The sequence below is a fragment of the Aplosporella prunicola genome (assembly GCF_010093885.1).
Source record: "Aplosporella prunicola CBS 121167 unplaced genomic scaffold K452scaffold_29, whole genome shotgun sequence".
Taxonomy (NCBI): domain Eukaryota; kingdom Fungi; phylum Ascomycota; class Dothideomycetes; order Botryosphaeriales; family Aplosporellaceae; genus Aplosporella; species Aplosporella prunicola.
The window spans coordinates 218632-236341 of NW_022983557.1; the positions used below are offsets into that span (position 1 = coordinate 218632).

At 54.4% G+C, this 17710-nt stretch overlaps 9 protein-coding genes across 9 annotated transcripts; 6 read left to right on the plus strand and 3 right to left on the minus strand.

The window, feature by feature from the left end:
• Positions 1-164: 164 nt before the first annotated feature.
• Positions 165-1401, plus strand: K452DRAFT_278523 (uncharacterized protein). The gene is made up of 2 exons (XM_033539369.1): positions 165-634; positions 715-1401. Exons 1-2 carry the CDS (start codon positions 205-207, stop codon positions 1035-1037), a joined length of 753 nt encoding a protein of 250 aa, XP_033393247.1. The 5' UTR covers positions 165-204; the 3' UTR covers positions 1038-1401.
• On the plus strand, positions 898-1734 carry K452DRAFT_102037 (uncharacterized protein). Its single transcript, XM_033534912.1, has one exon. The coding sequence runs from the start codon at positions 1045-1047 to the stop codon at positions 1534-1536; it is 492 nt and encodes a 163-aa protein (XP_033393248.1). The 5' UTR covers positions 898-1044; the 3' UTR covers positions 1537-1734.
• A 3049-nt stretch (positions 1735-4783) lies between these two features.
• On the minus strand, positions 4784-5462 carry K452DRAFT_291579 (uncharacterized protein). The gene is made up of 3 exons (XM_033541204.1): positions 5366-5462; positions 5107-5206; positions 4784-4970 (listed from the first exon to the last, which is right to left on the minus strand). Exons 1-3 carry the CDS (start codon positions 5425-5427, stop codon positions 4962-4964), a joined length of 171 nt encoding a protein of 56 aa, XP_033393249.1. The 5' UTR covers positions 5428-5462; the 3' UTR covers positions 4784-4961.
• A 917-nt stretch (positions 5463-6379) lies between these two features.
• K452DRAFT_291582 (uncharacterized protein) lies at positions 6380-7049 on the plus strand. The gene is made up of 2 exons (XM_033541205.1): positions 6380-6451; positions 6531-7049. The coding sequence occupies exons 1-2, from the start codon at positions 6449-6451 to the stop codon at positions 6864-6866; spliced, it is 339 nt and encodes a 112-aa protein (XP_033393250.1). The 5' UTR covers positions 6380-6448; the 3' UTR covers positions 6867-7049.
• A 190-nt stretch (positions 7050-7239) lies between these two features.
• K452DRAFT_321768 (uncharacterized protein) lies at positions 7240-9534 on the minus strand (the record flags this gene model as incomplete). Its single annotated transcript, XM_033544430.1, has 4 exons — positions 9448-9534; positions 9268-9324; positions 7323-9220; positions 7240-7272 (listed from the first exon to the last, which is right to left on the minus strand). The coding sequence occupies exons 3-4, from the start codon at positions 9108-9110 to the stop codon at positions 7240-7242; spliced, it is 1821 nt and encodes a 606-aa protein (XP_033393251.1). The 5' UTR covers positions 9111-9220; positions 9268-9324; positions 9448-9534.
• A 912-nt stretch (positions 9535-10446) lies between these two features.
• Positions 10447-12123, minus strand: K452DRAFT_291583 (uncharacterized protein). Its single transcript, XM_033541206.1, has 6 exons — positions 12083-12123; positions 11838-11980; positions 11565-11624; positions 10908-11514; positions 10649-10850; positions 10447-10599 (listed from the first exon to the last, which is right to left on the minus strand). Exons 1-5 carry the CDS (start codon positions 12116-12118, stop codon positions 10668-10670), a joined length of 1029 nt encoding a protein of 342 aa, XP_033393252.1. The 5' UTR covers positions 12119-12123; the 3' UTR covers positions 10447-10599; positions 10649-10667.
• A 684-nt stretch (positions 12124-12807) lies between these two features.
• Positions 12808-14129, plus strand: K452DRAFT_301923 (uncharacterized protein; the record flags this gene model as incomplete). Its single annotated transcript, XM_033542514.1, has 5 exons — positions 12808-12922; positions 12990-13702; positions 13780-13869; positions 13937-14056; positions 14112-14129. 5 exons carry the CDS (start codon positions 12808-12810, stop codon positions 14127-14129), a joined length of 1056 nt encoding a protein of 351 aa, XP_033393253.1.
• Positions 14130-15380: 1251 nt separating this feature from the next.
• On the plus strand, positions 15381-16255 carry K452DRAFT_235856 (uncharacterized protein; the record flags this gene model as incomplete). Its single annotated transcript, XM_033537468.1, has 2 exons — positions 15381-15959; positions 16022-16255. 2 exons carry the CDS (start codon positions 15381-15383, stop codon positions 16253-16255), a joined length of 813 nt encoding a protein of 270 aa, XP_033393254.1.
• A 165-nt stretch (positions 16256-16420) lies between these two features.
• On the plus strand, positions 16421-17457 carry K452DRAFT_102144 (uncharacterized protein). Its single transcript, XM_033534913.1, has one exon. The coding sequence runs from the start codon at positions 16512-16514 to the stop codon at positions 17043-17045; it is 534 nt and encodes a 177-aa protein (XP_033393255.1). The 5' UTR covers positions 16421-16511; the 3' UTR covers positions 17046-17457.
• Positions 17458-17710: the final 253 nt, after the last annotated feature.

Genomic DNA, 17710 nt, shown 5'->3' on the forward strand with positions numbered 1-17710 from the left:
TGGTGTCTGGCATTAATTTATGTCTAAGTTGAGTTATCATTCGTACCGCGTCGACCACAGTGGCGCCTACCGCTTTTGTAGTGGTCGGGGCGGCGGGCCGGGCGGTGGCCGTGGCAGAACGCAATTGGCGCGGCACATCAATTCGTGGGGAAGTTGCCAGAACAACACACAACACCACCACCACCACCAACTACTGTCAACACAATGTCGCACCACGCGCGCATCGAAGAAGTCTCGGACAGCGAGCCCGACGACATGGACCCCTCGGACTTCGACCCGCAAGCCTTCGCGCAAAGCATGATGGGGCCGGGGGCGCAGATGCCGGCGCAGCACGAAGCGGCCTCGGCGGCAGCGCGCAACGAGGCCGAGCAGCGCGAGCGCAGCAAGCACTGGCAGGTGCTGTACCCGGTGTACTTTGACGCGACGCGGACGCGGGCCGAGGGCCGGCGCGTAGGCAAAGAGCAAGCGGTGCCGAACCCGCTGGCGCGCGAGATAGTCGACGGCGTCGCCGCGCTGGGCCTGAGCGTCGTGTTTGAGCCCGGCAAGACGCACCCGAAGGACTGGGCGAACCCGGGCCGCGTGCGCGTGCTGCTGAAGGAGGAGGGCAAGGCTGTGAGCTCCTCGGTTAAGAACAGTGCGTTTTTGCTCTCTGGCTGTCGCGGTGCTTGCCTGCCTGCCTGGACTGAGTCGCTGATGTTTGTATCTTGTCCGCAGAACACCACCTCTACAACCTCGTCGCCGCGCACCTGAAGTCGCACCCCGCAACCGAGGAGACGCCGCTGCGCCTGCGCATCGCCGGCCTCCCGCCGCCAAAGGAAATGAAGCCGCCTGCGGCCCCGCGCGGCTGGAAAATGAACTCCATCTTGCCGCTGCACTCGGCCGCGCTGTCCGGCGGCGGCGTCTCCGAGAACATGTTCAAGGACATGATGGCGGAGCTGCAGGGCGAGCAGGGAGGCGCGGGCGCGGGCCCCAGTGGCAGCGGCGCCGCCAACGAGCCTAAGCAGAAGAAGAAGGACAAGAAGAAGGGAAAGGCTTGAGTGAGCGATGCTAGTAGCTCTGCTGCTAGGAGTGCTGCTAGGAGCGCCACTGCTAAAAGTGCCGCTACTACGAACAGCTATCAATGCACAGACAGCCACGATTACGGTTAACTACGGATGGGTGGATGGACAGGTAGATAGATCTAGCAGCGCATGCCGAACTCTCAAAAAGGCGACTTTCTCCTCCTTGGGTCGACGTCGCGAGACGTGGATGTCGGGAACGCATCGCCGCCTGCGCGGCTCTCCGGCCGTGCAGCTGATCCCGCGGAGGAGGACGCTGTCATGCTCGCACAAGGTATGGCTTGGCCTGGCTTGGGTGGGCGCGAGTAGTTGCAGCTTTAGACAGTATCTGATTAGAGACGTCATGTATTTGCTGTTTGAAAGTGGATGCTATACTCTACTACATGTTAGTGACTTCTCCTGCGTTGTCGATTGCGCCGTTCAGTCCTCACTGGACATAGTAAGAGACGCCGGAAAGATCACCAAACCCTACTACTGAACACTGCTTTCAAGACAGCGCAGCACGACGACTGGCCACGAAAGCTTCCCTAACCTCATTCACCAGCACCCCCAAGACTGTGACCCAAGAAACCTCTCTTACTAAAAATTGCGTTACCAGTCATCGAAATAGTTGAAAGCAATAGCATCAACTCCAACAAGTAAAAGTCTTGTATTGACTATATCAACTATACTGATCATATTAACTATATTGACCACATTGACCATATTGATGTTAACACCAGCAAAGCTCGGTCCCAGTCAACGAGCTATTTTAAAACCATCTACCCCATCGCCAGCCGCGGAGGGTCGTTTTTAGGTGTAAAAACGGCCTCTCCGGCAGGCAGGCAGCGGAAAGAAGCCGGCGAAGACCGCCCTCCCGTGTTCAGCACGCTGTTCAGCACGCTGTAGCGCGGAAGCGGGTAGGTGGCCGTTTTCCCACCTGCCTCGGGACGGGAGCATTAGTGCGGTGTGTGAGGTGGGAGATGGATGTGACTCCAGGAGAGGTGGTGGGTGTTTGTGTACTCACTGATCGGGGTTTGGCCGAATCGGGTTGATTGCTGCTTAGTGATTGACGTTCCTCGTGGCCACGGCGGTGTCTTGGCTTGGTGTTGAGGTTTTTGCCGTCATCCACGCCTCTGCGTCCGTTGGAGGATTGTAAGTCTTCGTTGATCATTGCCGGCTGCAGTGCGAGGCCCGGTACAGCACCTCATATGTGCTGTTCCAGCGAATGCCTCCATTCAGTATCAGCTCCCAGTCAGTGAGGCGTTCATCGGCCATATCGAGTCCAGCAGCCAATTGAGACGTTCGTAATAGTGAGTTTAGCTCTGTGTAGCAAGTAGTCAGAGGCGGGTATCTCGCCTGCTGTTCCACCGAATGCCCCCTTATATTTGCGAGGACCCGGAATGGTCCGGAGGCAGGACTGTTTCCGTTGCGGACCGGAGATATGAAGGCGGTTCAGGTTGATTAGTATAACTGGAGTAACCTCGTGACTGCGGTTCTTGTCCAGCTGTACTCCGTCCAGTGAGAGTTGCAGTACAACCTCTGCTGAATATCACCGCCTTCGTCTGTATTCTGTACATCATGTACTGTATCTCTCCATTGGGAACTGCAACCAGTTTGGAAATGGTGCGCGGGTGGGAGAGATTCCGCAGTGCTGCGTCCGGTATGTGCTCGTTCAGCAGGAATACGCAAACCCAAAGTCCCTTATCACTGGCACCCTTCCCACTCTCGCTGGGTGTATGAAGCTAATCCATCCCATCGAGTATAGTGGGCATGTACTGCTAGCAGTGGTAGATCGTTGGGAGAGGTCTGCATGTCGAAGCTGATACTGATCCGAGACAGTGCGTATTTAATCCTCTTTTAATTGGTTCGCGGACGTCATTGTAGAGCTGGACAATGAGGTTGCAAAGCATTATGTCCGACATCGTTGGAAGTAAAACGTCTTTCGTGATCGTTGTAGGAGGTCATAATTGGAGCCTCGTTGATACTGCCCAGGGACGCCTTGTAGGGCAGCCGAGACTTTGAAGGTGTTAAGAGATTGCTTTCTTAACATCTTCTGAATCTCTACAAATTTCAACAGCATCTCGTGCCAGGCTGTGCGGGTCGTTCGCTCGCCCGTGCGCAGGCGAAGAGAGGTGTGAGGCTTGAGAAAGCAAATTGAGGCCTCATAGGCAGTCTAAGTGAATAAATATAAGAAGCTGGCGGCTGCCAGAGCTAAAGCTGGCATATCAACAACATCGGGTTTCGTTGCGAGCGACAAGCAGCGCCGCCAGCTAGGCGTCAAGTGGTGGCAGGCAAAACGAGGTGAAGTCGAGAAAACATAAAAGGACACGCAAGGTGGTACCAGCAAATTACGGTTACAGCGCGTCACGCGTCGCGCGACGCGATAACGTCGACCTTCACCGTGAAGCGAGCCCCACTGTATAACGAGCGCTTCAATCAGAACTCTCCTCGGGCCTCATCGAGTGCCTTCTTAGCAGACAGATTGTTAACAATTGTCTATAGAGATCTTAGTTATTAGCAACTCCTCTACTTTGTCTTTATACCCTTCGCTTTTAGTATTGTTACTTTCTCTCGTAGCGACGAAACAAAGTATATATGCTAAATCCTCTAGAGTTATAAACTCGAAGGTAGTTTCATTGAGAGGTTATGGCCGGCCCGCTCACTACATGGTGAAGTTCGTCACGGTAAAGGACGTTAATGCACGAGGCCCAATCAGCACGCAGGGCTTCCGCATGCAATCCCGAAATATAATACCGTAAGTCCGACATTATTTCAAGCGCTCTCGCTGGCCCGGAAGTAAAACCCGCTACGTTGGAAGTTGGACGGGCAGAAGCGCTGCGCAAACGCCTCATTATGCCGTAAATGGGAAATCGTGCTGCTGGCGCTGGGGCGTGTCCAAAGTTACGGTGGTGCGGGGGCGGGGAGGCGGGTCCGCGGGAGGGCGGAGGTCTGCCCGTCACCGCGCGGAGCCGGAGTGCTTCGCCGTGGTTGGTTGGCTGCGTTAGTTCGCTCGGGAGGTTGCGTCTGGTGAGTTAGATGTGGATGGTTGAGATGATAATGCAGTCCTCCATATAGGGGTAAGGAGCAGGGTAGGGCCGATGAGTGAGGTGGTGGTTTTGTGCTACGATGCTGGGTGATTTGAAATGTGAAAATGATAGATTTTAAACCCTTATTTGCGGTTTTGTTGTAAAGCTGTGATATAAACGATAATCCTGAAGTCGGTTTTGAAAAACTAAAATGAGATGCCGGGTAGCTGATACAGGTCTTTCGAAAAACGTGCTGCGTCGATGGCGTTTTTCTGGCCTCGGATATCGGCGTAGAGCTTGATTAAGACCATCCCCTGAACTCACCGTGTCGAACTTCGGGAGGACGATGGAAATAAGGCTAGACGTGTAAGTTTAGAGCTTCGACAAGAAAGCAGAGCTTCGCTGAAAATTACAAGGGTTCCCGCCTAGATCGTGGTTGGTCGAATGCCGCGTTTGTCTCGCTTTTGATTGAAGTCGACTTAGATCCGAGCTTTGCTAGTCCAGTTGACGTCTATCTGTAAGAAACAAGAAAGCCGTTAAAGCTGTTGAGTAAAACCTCGATTATCCAGTGGTGTACATTGAGAGCCAGTGATCCTTCCTGGTGGTTTAGGGCCGTCTGCAGCTCGGCTCGCGTTTCGGGCCTCACACATGCAAGACACGATCAAGCAAAGCCGTGACAACGAGAATCGAGGAACTAGATTCCTAGAAATGATGGACCTAGCCACCAGAGCATACCAGAACATCGCAGGTCGTGTACCAAGGCCCAAATAAGAGTCACAACTCCATTTGTTCGTCATTCGCGTATGCTCGAAGCCCTTTTTTGACCACTCATGACCGGCTCCCAAAGACACCACCCGCCTACTCAACTCCTCTTCAAATGCGGTTCGAAAATAATTTACCGGTGCTGCGGCACATGTCAGCCAACGTTCGACAAAATGCGCCCTGATACCCTCGATGCTTCTCCAGTCGAATGCGCCGTGCGCAATTCGTTTAAAATCCATCTCTTTCACTCTTTCTGTATTCCGTTTGGGGATCCGTACCTTGGTGAAGCCGATGTCGGTGGACTTCTCACGGAAGCACTGACGGCAGATGTTCAGGCCGTACTTGCGGATGAGACCGGCCTTGTGGGTGCAGACACGGCTAAAAGAGACGAAACCGTCAGCAAAAGAGTCCCGTTGCTCGCACGCCTTCGCCCGTGTTCCCGTTCCCCCTCTATAACGCTGCGCCATTGCGCCCCCCATCGATTGAGGTGCCAAGGAATCGCTCCACAAGCGTGCCTGGTTTAGAAATCAAACGTACCAGCCACGGGCGCCCTTGCCGTAGGTGCGGGGACGGGAGAAGTAGACGGTCTCGTGAGACATGATTGCGGTTTGTTGGTGTCGGAGGACGGAGGTGTCTGTGTGCGGGCCAAGACTATCAGTACGGCCGTCGCGGACTGACAGAAAAAAAAGTAGGGCGCGGGTGAGGCTCACTGGTTGCTTGAAGGTCGTCCGGTGGGCGGTCAGAACCGTGGTCGTAGTCGTCTCGAAGTCGTTGTCGCAGGCTATCACTTTTCGCACAAGGGTCGAATGTGGCATCTGTAGTGTGGATTCGGCAAATTGTTGCGCTAAGCCGGATGTGAACTAGCAGCTTGTCAATCACGGGATTCGACGACGTTTCCCGCCAAAGTGTCCGGGTAGCGCTGCGGACCAGCCTGGTTGACAGGCGGCCTAGTAAACACCAAACAAACACCGGGACCGTGACATAAGTCTGCCGTTAGATCGGAGTTTCAACGTTGTACCTTGATCGCGCCTGCCGTCCAATCGTTGCTTCTCCCAACAAGTCCTACCTATAAGGTCAGTCCAGATGTCCTCTTGCCGGTTGCATCCGCTCGCGCCTGTCAGCTCCACCCAGTCTAGCATCCGTCTTTGCCGTACGAGATGATATTTACAACGTTCGTCGCCCTATTTATTGCTTGGATCTCGTATATTATCTGCACCTCTTGATTGCACAGCCTCAGCGTCACACCCTGGTTTACCAGACTTCATGGACACTAGAGCCAAACGCTCTAGTGATTATTTCAAGTCAATCCTCCCCCCACACCATCTCACGTTCACCAATTTCCGTCCTTTTTCATAGTTCTTCTCCATTTTAGCTAAAGATGAGCTGCTTCAAGACCGGCGTTATCCGGCTTTGCTTTTGGGTCGGTTTGCTTATTCACCTCCAGCCCCCGTGGCTCATCAGGCTCCGAATCCGCGAGTGCCTCGAAAGAGAAGAAGAACCGGACTGCACCAGCATCATCAAGCTCGCCTGTCTATAACCAAAGCACCGCCTCAACCCAAAACCCAAACCCGCACACGTCACCTTATCTCGTAGTACCGCGCGCTTAGCAACACCACCAACATGGTCTGTACGCCCAACACCCCCACCCAACAACTTCCTCTGTACCACCACGCCCCACTAACCCCCCACCCCGCTCTAACAGTCCCGCGACTCCTCCCGCACATACATCCATCTTGCAGAGCCGCGCTTCGCCGACCTCTTCGAGGACTTCACCCGCACGCCCCTGCTGCCTGAGGAGATCTACGTCGCGCCCCAGCACCAGCCTATCAACCCGGAGGACGAGGACGACGTCGTCCCTGACCAGCATGCCGCGTTTGGCATCCAGCGTGCGACGCAGCAGCGCCGCCAGCCCGCGTGGAAAGACCTTGGTCTCGAGGAGCTCATGACTAAGGGGCCTTCTGAGCCTGTGAGGGCCACGCTTACCCATCGCACTAAGGGGAATGGGGAGGGCTCGAGCTCAAGTGCTTTGCCTAGGTAAAGGATTGAGCGTACTTGACGGTTTTCGGACTTGATTTCTGCAAGTAGACTGTTTGGGTGGAATTATGAAGACTGGCGTGAGGATGCCAGAGGTTGGAATGCTTTCCCTTTTATTAACTAGAGATACCACCCCTAAGTCTCTTCTCTACTGAAGAGATCATCAATTTACCTCCTATGACGAAATCCCAGTGGCATATCAAACTTCAGTGATAATCCTAACCCTCAAGTTCAATGAAATCCAGAGCATGCTACTCCTAAAACTTCATAGACTCATCCAGGCTAGAATGCGCTTCCTCGCTAAATGATGAGCCAGTCCAGAAAGCAGAGCACTTAACCCTACTTGAACCCCGATGCCCCGACAAGTATCCCGAAGTCTAATCACGGCTAAACCTATCCCAGCCCGCTTGCTGCAAACCTGTCAGTCCCGCTCATCAAAAATAAACTTGATAGCACTCACCTTGGCGTTTCTAGCAGTATCAATCTCTGACCTAAAGTCCTGATGAAGACGCTTGATTTCGCCCTTCGTCGCCATCTCGTCGACGACCTTGTTCGCGTATTTCCGCTTCTTTTTGTCTTTCCAGCCGTCACGCTCCACGATCTTGTCAGGGTCCAGATGGCCCTCCGCAGCCAGCCAGTCTACCACCCAGTCGTTAAGGTGGTATCGCCAATGCGCGAGAGCGTGCGCGGTCTGGGCATTCATCTTGCAGAACACGCCGACATGGAAGACGGCGTCTTGGGGTGGAACGGAGTTGCCGCGACTGTCGTAAGACTTCTTGTCATCGTCGGAGTCGTCGTCTTCGTCTTCGTCGGAGTCATAGTCGTCGGCCACGTCTTCGAGCGTGGAGCGATGGTACGGATGGCCGCGGAAGTAAATGTTGAACGTGGCTGGATGTCCGCGTCGGTTGCAAGCCATGCAATGGTCACCTATAAAGTCTGCTCCTGCACGTGAGATCTCTGAAATCTCGATTAGGGGCCTTGCATGGAGCGCCCGAGTGAACTCTGGAGTCCATACAGAGGACGTGAACTTGGATCCTGCAAGTCCCTTAACCTCGTCGTCCAGTTTGCGGAATGTTAAGGCGTAGATTTCATCATCGCTTGGAAACGCGGGGTTTAGTTTCTTGTGGACCATCCACTCAACCGCATATTTGAAGAGATCTTTGCCCTTCATCCGGCTCATGCTGGTGAACTCAAGTGGGATCTGGACATCCTCATCAGGCACGCCCAAGGTGTCATCCCCGTCTTCCACAACGAAGCTCTCGTCCTCAGCGTCCTCTTGAAACATAGCCATAGTGGAGGCTTGATGGACGGTTGAATGTGGTTCATCGGCAGGGCCTTCGAGGTCGTCTTCGTCTTCTTCTACCTCGTCGTCCTCGGCACCTGACTCTAGCTCCGATTCCGATTCAGTGTCATAAAGCGCTCGTCTCTGCGTCCCTTCCGGCTGCTCTTCCAAGTTGGGTTCCGCATCCTTCTCACCTGCGCGGCGACGTCTCAAAGCTTCCAGAGCCCTTTCTCGGGCATTCATTTGCCGTGGCGGACTCTTGCGACGTAATTTCTTTGGCGTCCTACCTAGAAATTCCAGGTCTTCTTCCAGGTCCTCCTGTTCTTGTTGCTGCTTTTTCTTGTCTGGAGCCCGCCGCCGTCTGCTTTGAGTTACCACCATCTCTTCATCGCTATCCTCTTCTGGGGTCGAAGAAGCTCGCTTTCTCTTTCGCCTAGGAGTGACGGGACCAACGTCGTCGCTATCCTCCTCTTCACTTAAGATTGCTGGCGCATTTTTGGTTCCTCTGAGCTTCTTTACTGAATTAGGTGACGAGGCAAGAACCTCGTCTGAGCTTGATTCTGCCTCACCAAAGTTTGAATCTCTAGACTGACCAGCCTTCAGAGGTGCGTCTACGATTTCGAGGCCGTCGGAATCAGAACCTTCTTCTTCATCACTTGTGATGACGAAATATTTCTTCTGGTCCTTTTTGGAATTCTGGGATGATCGCGTTGCACGTCGGCTGGGTGGCGGCGATGGTGATGCTTTGGTCTTTTTCGAGAATTTCTTCTTTGTACTGTTTGCATGGTCTGTAGCCTTTGCACGCTTGGAACGGCGCTGAGTCTTCGGCATATCTTCTTCCGACGAACACTCACTTTCGTCCCTCACGATGGCTTTATTCTTTCCGGACTGGGTGAGCTTGCGACTTTCCTTTGTCTTTCTTCCACTACTTTCGATGAAAGTGTTGGACCTCGTTTTCCGCTGCATGAGGTTAAAAGGCAAGCTCTCACTGTCACTCTCGCTGTCGCTGTGACTAGCTGCCTCGCTTCCGACTTCCTGAACCGCAGGGAGCACCCCACTTGGTTTTGGTTGAGTTTCTAAGAAGAATTAGTAAAACTTATCTTTCTAGGGTGAGTAGACATACTGGAAGAGCGAATTTGGGAGGATCGTGCCGGTGTAGGTAAACTTGTCTGACCACCGTCTGTATTCACTGTCAGCAAAATGTCTCACTGTCCAAGAAGATTCTCCGAACTTAGACACCAAGTCAAGTTCTGAACCTCTACAACAGGCTACCAGCTCCTGTGAGACATTTGGTGCTACATACCTTTGCCTGACGTGCTCTTGTCGTCCGCCACTTTTCGTTTCTTCAGCGGACTTCCCTCATAGCCGACGGCGGCAGCCTTGTCACGAACTGCGGGCGACAGTTGCGAAGCCGCAGGCGAAGAAGACGGTATAGGTGTAAAGTTCAGCCGCGTCTGGCGCGCACGGCGCTTGCTTCTTTTCGACGGCTTCATGCGGGGCCTAAGTTTTGCGCAGAAAGATCGCAAGGCGCAGAAACCGAAGTCGCGGCGGGGACGCGAGTGAGCTGGGTTCGGCGCAAGGTGTCAAGGCTTTGCCCGTATGTCGGCTAGTGGCCAACGGGAAAATGGTATGAGTGTCGAAGCCAAATTAATGTCATGTAGAATGTCGTCAGAACTTGGCGATCGCGTTGCGTTAAACGCGCGGTCACGTGAAACTATGATTACTAACCGGGCTACTTTATCATCTGAAAATCAAAGCAACAAAACGACTGATTCGAAAGTAGAGAATGTAGTCTTCTCTAAGTGTCTAGCAGGAAGAGGTCTTTCGACTCAAAGCCTGAAGGAATTGCTTTTTTTTTATGAAGATAAAGAATCACTGTTCAGCCAATGGTGTTGTCGGAAGTTGACCAGGGTACAACGACCACCATGCACTCACATACGGTTACTGCAGTCCGATCCCCGTTTACCTTCGACTTTATATAAGGTTTGTCTATTTGTATTAGCGAAGGTGCACAGATAGTTACGCAAGACCTGGCCGGATAGCGATAAACTCCTTTTCAACGGCCGGAAATTGCCGGTCAGTTCAAGCGTGGTAACTCCCTTCACCGTCAAGCAATTCACCTTCTAGCGAGATATGGAGGGATACAGACAGTCCCTATGGAACACCCCTTGTCTAGCCACAAGTTTGAGTCCTGGATATGGGTGAAAGGGTCTTAGAGCGTACACATACTACAAACACCTTGATTAGGTTTTGTCTCTACCATACCAACATGATTTCGTTGGGTGGTGAATCTCCTTCTATCTGAGTGTTGCATTATTAATTGAAGTAATGGTACTCGGTATGTCGGAGCAGTTCATTGCCGTCGCCTATTCTATTTTCGCCTGCAAATACAGCCACATCCCTGTTCAGATGCGCCGACTGATGACCGAATCAGGGATGGAGGCGTTCGTATGTCCTAGCTTACTTCATCGGCCACTCAAGTATGTGGTAGATGGGGAACTAACCCTTAGGGCGCGGGCTTTATTACCAACCGTCCCATGAGTCGTACAGCCTCCGGAGACGTTCCTTTTCCTCTTCGTCCGCGAAGATAATGTCAATAACACCTGTGCAAAGCTCTTTGACCTCTCTATTGTTCAAATTGAAGTGCTCGATGGCAATAGCATACTCCGCTGAGAGTGGACTGCAGAAGACACCGACGTCGTCAGTCTAGATGTCGAGTCAGTGTGTCAGTCCCTGCGTCAGTTCGGCTCGAGATTTACTCACGGAAAGCGCCACGCCGACTCCGGATCCTCTCCACCAACCGAAGTGATGATCTTGGAAACTTCCTGTGATCATCTTAGCGTGGACGTTGCAGCTTATGCAAAGCTCAACGCCAATCTTTTGCTTTACGATTTCCTTCCTAAGCTCTTCCTTCACGTGGATGACATGACCAATTCGGTCAGGCTGCCAGTTGAGCAACGTCCATAGCTCCTCATCAGTAGAAGAGGCAGGTGCTTCTGCAAAGTGGACCGTGAGCTTTAAGCCGGCATCTTTGGCCCGTGCGAATGCTTTGGAGAAGATGCGCACATTGCCCTTTGCTGGATCGCCACAGAGGTCGACACCAACTACACCACGGGACTTGTAAGCGATAGCCAGATCGACAACGTCCTCGGCTTCTGCAGCCGAGTTGCGTCGATCAACTGACAGGATGAGATTTGAACGCATGGCATTGCCAGGACGCGCATTATGCTCTTGAATGCAGTCGAGAACGGCCTCGACGTATGCGCTTCTAGAAACTCCTTGGTCGGGAATGGCGCGCGGGGTGGTCCGAAGCTCGAGATGAACGACGCAGTCTAAACGGAAGGATTCGAGCACGGACAACGTAGAATACCTGCTCGGTGAGCAGGAGCACGCAAAGGGGCGCAGGCAGACCAGTCATACTTGATGCTTGGGATGTCGCTGCATAGTTCGTAGATGTATGAAGAGAACAGTGGGAAGAAGCTTGTTAGGTAATATCAGTGACAAATTCGGTTCTTTGAAGTGAAAGGCACGCGGCAAGACATTTTAATGAATGGAAAAACGCCTATTGGCCGAGAGGGAGAGAAGGGGTTTCTTGGGCTTGAAGAAAGCCGTTACGCGTGGGGCTGTACGACCAGCCGGACTAGGCGATCGCTTGACGAAAGCGAGGCATCAGGGGCGAGGGAGCATTCTCACGTCTTCAGGTCGTAGTCGACCTTGCCCGGCGGGATAGCATCGAGCGGATCCTGGAGGGCAAAGTGCGGCTGGGCGCTCCTCCTCTGCTCCCAGATGGCGTGCAGACAGTCTCGACTGATGCTGCCGCTAAGATGAGCATGAAGCTGTCGGGGACGCGATCAGCCCCTAGTGCTAGGCGGGCCCGGACGGGACGGCCGGCAGATGGACTCCGGGGTAGGAGTACGGAGAGAGCGCTGGACACCTACCTCGACCTTGGGGAGAGAGCTAGTGTCGAGGGGCATTTTTTGGAGAAAGCGCGCAGTTGTGACGACGACGACTCGGCAAGTCGCGGGCAAAAGCGTGCAGGAGGAGGGGGGAGGGACACGGCGACGGACAGGATCTGCTGAAATTGCGGCAAGTGGATATAGACGCTAGCGCCAAAAGCGAAAAACAATTTGGGCGAGCGCCGCGCGCCCATCCCGCCCGTGAAACACGTCGCCGCCGCAAGCAACAGGCAGACGCTTTGCATTGATCGAGGGCCCGCTTCCAGCCGACAAGCAGCGAGCGTGCACGCCGAATCCGCCGGCGGCCTTCTCCTGCAACTCCTGCAAATCGCACCAGCCGCGGCGGTTCTCTGCAATCACCTGAAGCTTGGACCACAGCTAGCAGCTAAAGCAGCCTAGGCGACGCCGGGTTGACCGGGGGCCATTCGCGCTGTCTCCCGTCCTTCAGCAACGCACCGCATCCACCTTTCTCCCTGACCGGCCGCACGACAAATCCAACTTCACCAGTGCACCTGCTGCATCTGCTTTTGCGCTCTCGTCGCTCGGGTCTGCGGAACCTTCTCTCCATCTCTCCTGTCGCTCATTTACTCGCTCCGCCCATCTTCCTCCAACCCGCCCGCCGCAGGCCCCTGGATCTTGCCCTGTCGCACACCACCGCCGCGCCTCGTCTCACCTCCCCCCCAACTCACTAGGACGCACCCTTCACAATGGCCGACATGAATGCCGAGAGCATTCAGCAGAAGATTCAGATTGCAAGGCGCGATGCCGAAGCATTGAAGGACCGGATAAAGCGGAAGAAGGACGAGCTGGCTGACACCACCCGTGAGTGACCTCCCGACCAAAGAAAGTTCCAATGCCCCGCCAACGCCTGCTAACCGGCCCCTCTCAGTCCGCGATGTCGCCAAGGAGAGAGTCGAGCAGCTGCCCAGGCTCACCATGAAGACCAAGCGCACCTTGAAGGGTCACCTGGCCAAGATTTACGCGATGCACTGGTCGACGGACCGCAGACACCTCGTCTCCGCCTCGCAAGACGGAAAGCTCATCATCTGGGATGCCTACACTACCAACAAGGTCCACGCCATCCCGCTCCGCTCGTCATGGGTCATGACCTGCGCCTACTCCCCAAGCGGCAATTTCGTCGCCTGCGGTGGTCTCGACAACATCTGCTCCATCTACAACCTCTCGGCAAGAGAAGGCCCCACCCGCGTCGCCCGTGAGCTTTCTGGCCACTCTGGTTACCTCAGTTGCTGCCGCTTCATCAGCGACCGCCGCATTCTCACTTCTTCTGGTGACATGACCTGCGTTCTGTGGGATCTCGAGACCGGCTCTAAGGTCCACGAGTTCGCCGACCACCTTGGTGATGTTATGAGTCTTTCCATCAACCCGCTCGACAACAACCAATTTGTCTCTGGCGCTTGCGACGCCTTCGCCAAGCTCTGGGATATCCGCCAGCAGAAATGCGTCCAGACCTTCGCGGCGCACGACTCTGATATCAACGCTATCCAGTACTTCCCCAACGGCAATGCTTTCGGTACCGGCTCCGACGACGCTTCTTGCCGCCTCTTTGATATTCGTGCCGACAGGGAACTCCAAAGTTACACTGTAAGTCACACTTTATGCATTGCTGCCCCGCGCGCCGATTTGTCATCATAACGAACATCCGCTGACTTTTTGTTTAGATTGGTGAGCCTGTCTGCGGTATCACGTCGGTTGCTTTCTCCGTTTCCGGAAGATTGCTGTTCGCCGGTTACGATGACTTCGAGTGCAAGGTGAGTTGAGCCAATGACTGCTTATAATTCCCAAAATTCCCGGATTTATGGCTAATCATCCATTCAGGTTTGGGACGTCCTCCGTGGCGAGAAGGTCGGTACGCTGCAAGGTCACGACAACCGTGTCAGTTGCTTGGGTGTTAGCAATGACGCGATGAGTCTTTGCACTGGCTCCTGGGACTCTATGGTGAGTACTCTTTGGAATTTCCTCCGTGCCGAATTATTATTGACGTTGCATACAGCTCCGCGTCTGGGCTTAAGCGCTTCTGCCAATCCATCGACGAACAAAACGGGTATCGATGACCCGGACCATATACGACCTTCCGATAAAACTTTCTATTCCCCCACCACCTTCCACCGAAGCGCGCTAGACATACCCTGTTTATCTCAAAGCGGCTTCTTCCTCCATCACGCACGATTTTACAAACGAGACTGGCGAGGAACCCGGTCTCCGCTTGTACACTCCTACACGGCTCTAATCTTTCCTTTCGTTTCGAGATGGTTGCGCGTCTGGGCTGGGTCTATTTCGGCCTGCAGTTGTCGGGTCGAGCGGCAGAAAGCACTTTTCCTTGTCTGCTTTTGAATAAAAGCTGCACTTCTCTGTACCTTCAACTACCCGTCATCCGAACCCTCTGAGCGCCTTCCCTCGAGATTCCCTAATAAGGCGCACGGTCACGAGCACGGATATCCCTCGCTTTATAGCTCGAGATGTGCTCTTTTTCGGACGGTTCGGCGGTTCTTTTCTTGCTCAATGTTTTACCTACCCTTTTTTTGTTCTTTTTCTTCTTCCCTTTTCCTTTCCTGCTCTGATACAGGCGGTGGCTTATGGTGTCCATTGTGGTTGGCTAGCATCTAATTCGAGCTCAATGCAACAGAATACAGAAGCGTTTGACGGTGAGAGTGGCGCGTGGTATGAGAGTGCTAAGAGAGCGACGCGTGGAGGCCTGACGGGCTAAGGTTCTGAGACGATCAGGCATGGGTAGCGCGGCAGGATTTGACGCCAGAAGCATCAGAAGGCGACTGGGCACGAGTGGGCGTCGGGGTAGCGGGGCGCCTGGGGACCAGGCAAGCAATCTCGACGACCCCAACGACCCAAGTCGACGCGGTGATCGCGGTGGACACGAGCCGCGGGCAGCGTCATGCGGACGGGCAGGCAGTGAGTGATGGCAGTGTGACAGCGTTTCGGAGCGAGTTTCATTGGAAGCCCCTTTTCGCAGCATTCAGCCTTAGGACAACGGCGGGTACGTCAGAAGGGGCCTAGGAGCCCTAGTCTGACACGTGGGGTGCCCTGCCGCATCCCTCTCCAGGCACGAGCTGCGTCCAATAATGTCCCCGCGCACAGGCCCCGGCTCACTGAAACGTCGAACCAAGCTCCTCTGCGATCCTCACCCACCTTCCTCTCCCGCCCACGCACGTCGTCTTTCCGTCGTCACTTCTCACGAACCCTGCACTCGCTGCCCTCTTGACTTATAACCCGCCCACTGCCGCCCGCCCCCCAACCTCTTCTCACGATGAACGCTGCCCAGGAGGAATTCGACGAGCTCTTCCGAGACAAGGATCGCAATAACAGACACCCCGAAGATCGCCAGGACTCCCACTCCGAGTCCGACAACGACTCCACCGGCCAAGACGACGAGAAGGACATCGACTCCGACTTTGGTGACTACGACCGCGAGGACGAAGATAGCAGCATGCGGACCCGCTACACCATCCCCCAGGCCCGCTCCGAAGCCAACACTGGTCCCAAGGGCGTCATTGCCGATGCCCAGGCCTTTGAGCAGGCCAAGAAGCAGCGCTTCAACTTCCTGCGCAAGGACCCCGTCCCCAGTCGCCCCCGCAAGAATACCAAGAGCGAGAAGAGCAGCGTCAGCGATGACGATGACGAATTCATGAACCGGTGGAGGGAGAACCGCTTGAAGCAGCTCCAAAGCGACCCCAAGCGTGTCGTGTCGCGCTCGAGGTCGCGCACCGACAGCCCTAGCCAGAGGATGTACGGACGGCTGGTTACCGTCGACTCGGACGGCTACCTGGAGGCCATTGAGCAGAGCCCTCAGAGCACAACCATTGTGGTCTTCATCTATGACGATCACGTATGTTCATCCCGGCTTTCTTTTTCCGGAAAGTATTGGTCGCTGACTCTTTTTGCGCATAGTCTGAGATCAGCAACATGGTGGAGGATTGCCTACGCACGCTTGCCAGGCGCAACGGCATGGTCAAATTCGTCAAGTTCCACTTCGAAGATGCGGAAATGAACGTGGCGGGTGTCCCCGCCATTCTTGCGTACAGAGGTGGCGAGAAGTTCGCCGGCATGGTTCCGGTCATGGACGAGATCCCCGACGATGCGGAGCTCAATGATGTCACCCTGGAGGTGGCCATGAAGAAGTGAGTAGTGGCACACCGAACTACGAATGGAACGCGCGTCACTAACTGCAAGCGACAGGTACCAGATTCTGTTCTGAAGCAACAACGTCCGCACCCATATTACCACCCTCCATCGACGGACATGACGTCCCCACTGCTCCCTCCAACTTCCGTATCGCTCACTCTCGAGCTCCGGCTTTTTCCTTGATGAATAGGGGTCGGAAAGTCGCACGGACTGCACCAAACGTCCCTTAACGGAAATACTCTCCTCTCTACGTCCGATGACAAGGGCCCTTTCACGCACGTCCACCCCCAGAAGCGACTTAGCTTCCTCCGGCTCCGCCCCGCTACTTTACACAGGTAGCGGCGGTTCGTTACGATTTTCCTTTTTTTCAACACCACCACCTCATTTCCTGCCTGTTGGACAAGCCTCGCTTGCCCGGTCTGCAGGCGAGGCTCGCGGCGTTGGCCGCGGCTGCGTGTCGTCCGAGGCTGTTGTTGCTGTGCTTGCAATGTATGTCTGGCGTCTGGCGTCCGGCGTTGATCAGTGTAGAGACAGGGCGGCGGCGACGCGGCATGGCGGAGACGATCTGCTTTCCGCCTCACTCAATTTTCTCGGGCCCCTGGCACACACATGTTGGCGTTCATCATCGCCATACTCGGACGTTCCATCATTTTTTATATGTGCATATCAAATCAGTTTTTTGTCTTGTTTTTTGTCCTGCAATGTATATCCAATCAATGACGACCAACAAAACAAAGAGAGCAGCGCTTTCCCGTTTTTCTTTACTCTTTTCCTTTTTGATTATTTTTAGTCTTACGATTTTTTTGTTGCCTGCAGCAGTCTGCAGAGGATCGTGACATGGATTCGGCATGGGGCGGCGCGGATTATCGCCTTCATCATTGGGATCATCGCTATAGCACCGTTTGTACTACAAGCATGGGTGGGCCGGCTCCATTGCATTATACATCACGTACATATTGCACGCACATGGCTAGCGGATATTGTATCATATCATGGCACACAATGGGCCCAGGGAATCGGTAAGTTAGATAGGTTAGGGATGTACTTTTCCGGACCGCAATGGCTGGGCTGGGCTGGATGGGGCTTGGCGGGTTGTATGTATGTATGTATGTATTGTATGTACAGGCGTCCGTGCAGCGCAATATAGAGCAGATCTCTCCCTAGCCTAGGTGCCTCTCTCTCTCGCTCTCTCGCGTGCCTCTGGGCCCTCGTCTCGGCTTGCTGTTGTACAGATTGTAGCAGGGTCTCGCTTCGAGGCCGGCGTCCGCGCTCCAGGCACTGTCCATCGACGTCTCACTAGCCACAGATCATGCCCCTACCGCGCGCACATGGCCATTCGCATGGGCGTGGGCATGGGCCTACCACCCTGCGCAGAACAGGTCCCTGTCTGTGCTGTGCACGCTACCCTGCCGCTCATTGCTTGAAGCCGGTCGCGCCGGCGTCTAGGCAATAACG